Source organism: Cyprinus carpio, chromosome A13 (assembly GCF_018340385.1).
Source record: "Cyprinus carpio isolate SPL01 chromosome A13, ASM1834038v1, whole genome shotgun sequence".
Taxonomy (NCBI): domain Eukaryota; kingdom Metazoa; phylum Chordata; class Actinopteri; order Cypriniformes; family Cyprinidae; genus Cyprinus; species Cyprinus carpio.
Genome location: NC_056584.1, coordinates 20777518 through 20784015, shown reverse-complemented (window position 1 = coordinate 20784015; position 6498 = coordinate 20777518). Strand labels below are relative to the sequence as shown.

Below are 6498 nucleotides of genomic sequence, written 5' to 3'. Positions count from 1 at the left end.
TCTTTATTTTTTCTTTTCCTTGCCCTCTCTGAGAAAAAGAGCTTTCATTTTGATTTTGCAGTAAGGTATTGTGGTCTTCCTGCCTGTGCTGATACCATAACCTATCAGATACATATCACCTTCAGTCTCTTACTTCCTTTCGCTCGCTCACTCTTCTCCTTTTTATCAAGGGGAGTTATAAACTGAGGGAGAGCAGAGAGATTCTGTTGAAACTCTACAGATTCTATCCACAGCTTATGGTCTAGGGACTACCTTTCCAGTAGCTGCTATATTGAGCATTGCAGTTTCTCCCTTTTATTTCTCTAAAAGTGGTCCATCTCCTCCACCTTCTGATGATTTTGGAATTAACCGTTTAAATGTATAATAAAAGCTGCAGTGTGGAAAGAATCTGAAGGTTTTATTGGATCTCTTGCTGCAGTGGGATATGAATATTACCTCCATCATCCTCTGCACACCTGCGATGTCCTTCAGCAGAGCACACAATGTGCCCGAGAATTTTCAGTTTAAGCTTCTTGTAACATTCAAAACCTAAATGTCCTTCAAGGACCCAGGGAAAAAAAAAGTTTTTTTTTTTTTTTTTTACAAAGTACAAAGAAAATATGGATTCTTTGAAAGGATTTATTTACGTATGGATTTATTTATTTAAAAAATATAAAAAATTATGTTAATTATACACAAATCAGTTTTTAGGTTTCAGGCAATTTTTGTTGTGTAACACATCCTTTATTACTTGATTACTAGACTAAAAGCATAGAAAAAAATTGTTAATAAAATGTATACATAACCATAAACCAAACTTGGGATTATTTATCGATAATGTATTGATACATTTTATCGAAATGTACTAAAGACATTTATAATTATGTATTTTCTTTCAGTACTTACAATTATTGTATTTAAAAATTAATAAATGAATACTAATATATACATATATATATATATATATATATATATATATATATATATATATATATATATATATATATATATTTAATTTACATATTTTTAAATATATAAAATAATATATATATATATATATATATATATTTACATATTTTTAAATATATAAAATAATATATTAAAAATAAAATAAATATATATATATATATATATATATATATATATATATATATATATATACTTTTTTTATATTATTGTAATGTAAATTTCTGGGTCCCAGAGAATATTTTCAATTTGAATAGCAAAATCAAGGATGGAAATGATTTCAAATGATTCCTCTTTCATGAAGAGGCAGAAAAATGATCTGAGGTGAACAGACCGTATGATGGAGGTAAAATGATTTCTTGATTTTCTGTCTTAGCTTCATTTTCATTTTCTTTCCTTTCATTATCTATCTCTCTTTCTCATCAGAGTAAATGGCCTGAACTACACAACACTCACACTGTCACAGTCTTGATTTTGCAAGCAGGTGCTTGAAGTATTGCTGCTGATATTGGCTAATTTCTTAGTTATTGGTTTCATCAGTGTCTCTTTATTCTCCGGTGTGCAAAGCAATAGACCATCTGTTACGCCTTACACTGAGAACAACTTCCATTTCTGCTCAAATGCACTCTGTGAACTCCCTCTGTTTGGGCTTGTGCTGTGTTGTTTTTGGGGGGGTTCGTTGGCACAGATTATTTATTCTTTCTGTTCTCTTATAATTTGCTTCAGGTTTTGGGTTTTGCTCTTCTAGTGATCAGAGATGGTTTAACAGAAAAAAGAGATTTCGGACTGAAAGTAAATCTGTTGGTTGTACAGCAAAATTTGTAAAAAATAAATAAAGCATTATACAGTATATAAATTTAAAATAATGCTTTCCCTCGAAAACCTATTTTATGCTGAGCAGAGTGGCGATTTCATGATTCATTTTATTGTTTATGAGTATAATGTACAAGTTAGTATAACGATTTTAACATTAACATATTGTTGCTAGATCTGTGATCTCTGCATTAGACCATCTTTGGTTCAAGTTGCCTGAATTTGAGCCTTGATTGGTTGAGAATGCCTCTTTCTTTTATTTTTGTTATTTTTCTAGTAGTGGGTGGGGCAGTGGCATAACGGCAGCAGGTGATAAGAATTACACTGGCATCACTCGCTTTACGCATTTGTCTCAGACACACTATATTGGATGACACCAAATAGTCAGTTGTGTTTAACTGATAGTTGGGAGAGCTGGAAGTGAGAGGCGCAAAGAGTGAGAGGATCAGAAAGTGTAGGATTGTCAAGATTGTGTGTTTGAAGAATTTTGTCTTATTCAGAGATCAAAATGTTTCTCTATCATAATGTTTTTTTTTTTAATTTATGTTTTTTTTGTTTTGATATAGATTATTTTTCAGAGATAGAGGTGCCCTACTGGTTAGAGATCACTCCCAATCGAAGGGTTGGGATTGAGTCTCGGGCCGGCAGGAATTGTCTGGGGGGGAGAAGTACAGTTCTATCCTTCTCCACCTTCAATACCACGACTTAGTGCCCTTGAGCAAGATCGAACCCCCAACTGTTCCCCCGGGCGCCGCAGCATAAAATGTGCTGCCCACTGCTCCGGTTGTGTGTTCAAGTGTGTGTGTGTGTGTTCATGCACTTCTGGATGGGTTAAATGCAGAGCACTAATTTTTGAGTATGATGCATACTTGGCTGAATGTCACGTCACTTTCACTACTCTTCAGAGATCAAAATGTTTCTCTAAACATAAGGTTTTTTTAATTGATATACAGTAGTCTGCAGAAAGTTTCTGATGGATTTGGTTTTTATTTTTTTGGAGGAATATTATTGTTTTCATAGTTACTTTTTGTTGTTATGTTAGATTTCTCTGGTCTCTTATTGTTTTTGTGTTGATTTTATTGTGTTTTTTTTTTTTTTTATTTTTCTTTTGGCTTGTTCTTTTTACTTACTGTAATGTGTAAAACACCATACATATATTTATATATTTAGAATATACATATTTAGAATTTTTTTTTCTTCTATCGTCTAAAATAGTTAAATCTGTTGAATATTTCCCCATAGAAAGGAATGGGTAATTACCAGGATTTGTTTTCCCTCCAGGAAGCCTTTTTGCCCACTATCAATAATTTGATACAATTTATTTAATTTACAGTTAATTTAATTTAATTTAATCAGTAAACCATGTGTTCAAAGTCCTGTCTCCTTTTTCCTCTCACAGTCCTGATGAAGACTCATGTCAGAAATTCATTCCTTTTATTGGGGTACGTGTCCATTTGCAATAATGCTTTTATCATTTGAAATGTTTTAATTGTTGTATTTAATATTTTTAAAGTGTATTTGTTTTCAACCTATCTGCAGGTGGTGAAAGTGGGGATTGTTGAACAAACTACTGCCACATCTGGTTAGTTATACTGTCAATATATTATATATTAAATATGGCTGTCAGTTGAACATGTTAACCCATATAAAATGGCCATAACATAACATATATATATATATATATATATAATATATATATATATATATATATATATATATATATATATATATCTATATATATAATACTTTTTTTATTGTGGGGAGTAAAAATAATGCAGTGCAATACAGTAATGATTGAGAGAGAAACAAATGTTCCTCAAAAGCCTGATGTATTATTTTTTTATGCAAAATTACCTAAATTACTATTTTTATATAGAAATGTTATATTTAAGGTGGTTTATGAATGATTTGTGCATGGGATTGTGTGTTTGTAGGCGATTCAGATGACGCTGCTCCTGTGGGATCTTCTCTTCTCTCGTCTACTCCTCCTGCACAGATCTCCCCATTACTGAAAGAAGCATCTCCAACGCCTCCTTCCTCTCCCTCTGTACACATGTCCAGGTACAAACACACACAGCGCTAGATGTCTGAGATCTCTTTAGTCTTCTGTTTTCTCACCTTGTCTTTGTGGCTGCAGTTCTCCTGGAGGAGGTCAGGGGGAGCTGATGGGTCTTCAGGTTGATTACTGGATTGCTCCATCAGAGAGGAAGAAAGAAGTGGAGAAGAGAGACTCCAAAAACACGCTTAAGGGCACCTTCCGTTCTCTGCAGGTTAGCCGCCTCCCACTGGGTGGAGCAGAGGCGACATATCAGCCAACCATGTCCATGACTGTTGTCACCAAAGAGAAGAATAAGAAGGGTAAGACACTAAAACACAATACTTACACAGTGCCAATGTAACAGACACAGGAACACAATCAGTTTAGAAAATGTATTGTGTTGTTGAATAAGCATTAAACACTCTCTCTCTGTCTCTGTGTTCAGTGATGTTTCTGCCTAAAAAGACCAAGGATAAGGAGGCAGAGTCTAAGAGTCAGGTGATAGAGGGCATAAGTCGACTCATCTGCACAGCCAAACACCAGCAGACCATGCTGAAAGGTGATCAGCCAATCCGAATTCATCAAAGTAATCACTACAGCTTACAATACAATCAATAAACTCTGCTTATAGGGATCATGTCATAATCATCATCAGTTTGTTGTGCTTTAAGAACTCAACATTTCCTCCAGAGTCCGAAAAGTAACCAAGCTGCAAAAGTGGCACATTTCAGTGCAAGTGGTTTTGTGAACCTGCAGCGTAATTTCAGTATTTCAAATACACTGTTACTGAAGGATAGTACAATTATAAATGTTATTCATATTGTAAACCAGCAGCTCAAAAATAACAATATATAAATGGACTTCAGGAATTTGAAATGAGTAATTGCACCATCAATTAAATTTAATAATAATTTCAGATAAATTAAATAATATTAATAATGAAATAATTGAAATTTTATTAATAATAAATTATATACCAATCAACATTTTGGGTTTAGTTTATTTATTAATTTATTTTGGGAAAGAAATGAATACTTTTATTCAGCATTAATGCTTTTATTTATTGATCATGAGTGACAGTAAAGACTTTTACATTGTTACAGAAGATTTCCATTTCATTCCGCAAATGCTGCTCTTTTGAACTTTTTGTTCATCAAAGAATCCTGAAAAAATGTATCATGGTTTCCACAAAAATATTTAGCAGCACAACTGTTTTCAACATTGATAATTATAAGAAATGTTTCAGCATTTCTGCATATTCAAATGATTTCTAAAGGACCATGTGACTCTGAAGACTGGAGTAATGCTGCTGAAAATTCTGCTTTGGCATCACAGGAATGAATTACATTTTAAAATGTAGAAAACAGTTATTTTATATTGCAATAATATTTCACAATACTACAGTTTTACTGTAGTTTTTGAAAGTCTCTTATGCTCATCAAAGCTGCATTTATTTGATCAAAAATATGTAAAAAATCACACCAACCTCAAACTTTTGAACAGTGCTATGTTATACATAAATCTCTTTATAATTTGGGTATAGATAATGTATAGTTTATATTTGTGGAATATATGAAACATGACTAAAGACTGTCATGTGTGGTTTTGTGTTTCCTCCCTACAGTGTTGATAGATGGAGTAGAATGGAACGATGTGAAGTTTTTCCAGCTTGCGGCTCAGTGGTCATCTCATGTCAAACACTTCCCGCTTGCCATCTTCGGCCCCTCCAAAGGGCCTTACTGAACTACAGCCTCACATCTTCACTCGTCTATGATACGGCTGCCTTTAATCTCAGTGCTGTCTGATGGTTTTATTTAAAATATCTGCTTTCTCACGGTTTGTGTCTGTTATTTTTTGAATTTTTTTTTACATTTTGTTGACATTTGATTGTTCTTTTATGAAAGACTTGATGCAGTCTTGGCAACAGGGCATATTTTTTTGGACTGCGTATGTTAAAACCCTCCAGTGTTTATAGTGAAATGACTAGTGAACTGGATCTTTTAAACTGATCTAACTCCGTAACTAGTGAGTTTTCAGGTGGTTCTGTGTCATGCTGCAAAGCTGTATCCACACATTTTAGCAGCCAGCACACTTGTGGGAGAACAAACCAGCAAAATAGGAGAAAGGAACTGCTTTTGTTATATTAAAAGGACAAAATCTGGATTGGATTTTGCTTCGGATGGATTTTCCAGATGGCTTGGCTTTATCCTGAAGACGCTGGAAGCGTTTTCTCCATCTCTCTTGCTCTATAACCTCAGCGAGGTCAGAGAGTTTCTTGAAGGTTAATTGTGTGTTTGTGCTGCAGTCTCCACCTCATCATATGTGGTTACTTTGTAGGTTTGTTTGTATGTGTGTGTGTGTGTGTGTGTGTGAATGTATTCACTGAAGTTACTAAACGCTAAAGCACTTTTAAAACATTACTAGATTGTGTTTTTGTTATAATGCTTCCTGTGGTGCACAGCGCTGTTCACTACAGCTAAAAACTGCAGCAAAGCTTTGTGGGAAATTTGGAGACAGACACTGAGTGTCTGTGTCTACGTTAGACGGACTGTGTCAAACCTGTGTGCTGCACTCTTTATACACCTTTTTTTTTTTGTTGTTGTTGTTGATGTAACAGTTTCTTAAAATGAAATGTACGTTCTGTTTTGTTTGTTGGCTTGTTTGAGAATGTTTTCTTGTGAGATGTCCAGTTTTCCCCAAAT

The 6498-nt window shown here is 33.9% G+C and overlaps 1 protein-coding gene across 10 annotated transcripts in view; it reads left to right on the top strand.

The window, feature by feature from the left end:
• Positions 1-5631, top strand: part of LOC109068331 (phosphofurin acidic cluster sorting protein 2-like) — a 31160-nt gene extending 25529 nt beyond the window's left edge. For 4 of the 10 annotated variants that reach the window (XM_042769295.1, XM_042769294.1, XM_042769293.1 and 1 more), the window contains exons 19-25: positions 33-65; positions 3158-3200; positions 3298-3340; positions 3693-3819; positions 3896-4116; positions 4242-4382; positions 5421-5631. In XM_042769295.1, the coding sequence (XP_042625229.1) occupies positions 33-65; positions 3158-3200; positions 3298-3340; positions 3693-3819; positions 3896-4116; positions 4242-4382; positions 5421-5539 (727 nt within the window). In that variant the 3' untranslated portion in view covers positions 5540-5631. The remainder of the gene's footprint in view (positions 1-32; positions 66-3157; positions 3201-3297; positions 3341-3692; positions 3820-3895; positions 4117-4241; positions 4383-5420) is intronic. The other 6 variants (XM_042769301.1, XM_042769296.1, XM_042769298.1 and 3 more) reach the window with 3 other exon arrangements.
• The last annotated feature ends 867 nt before the right edge of the window (positions 5632-6498 follow it).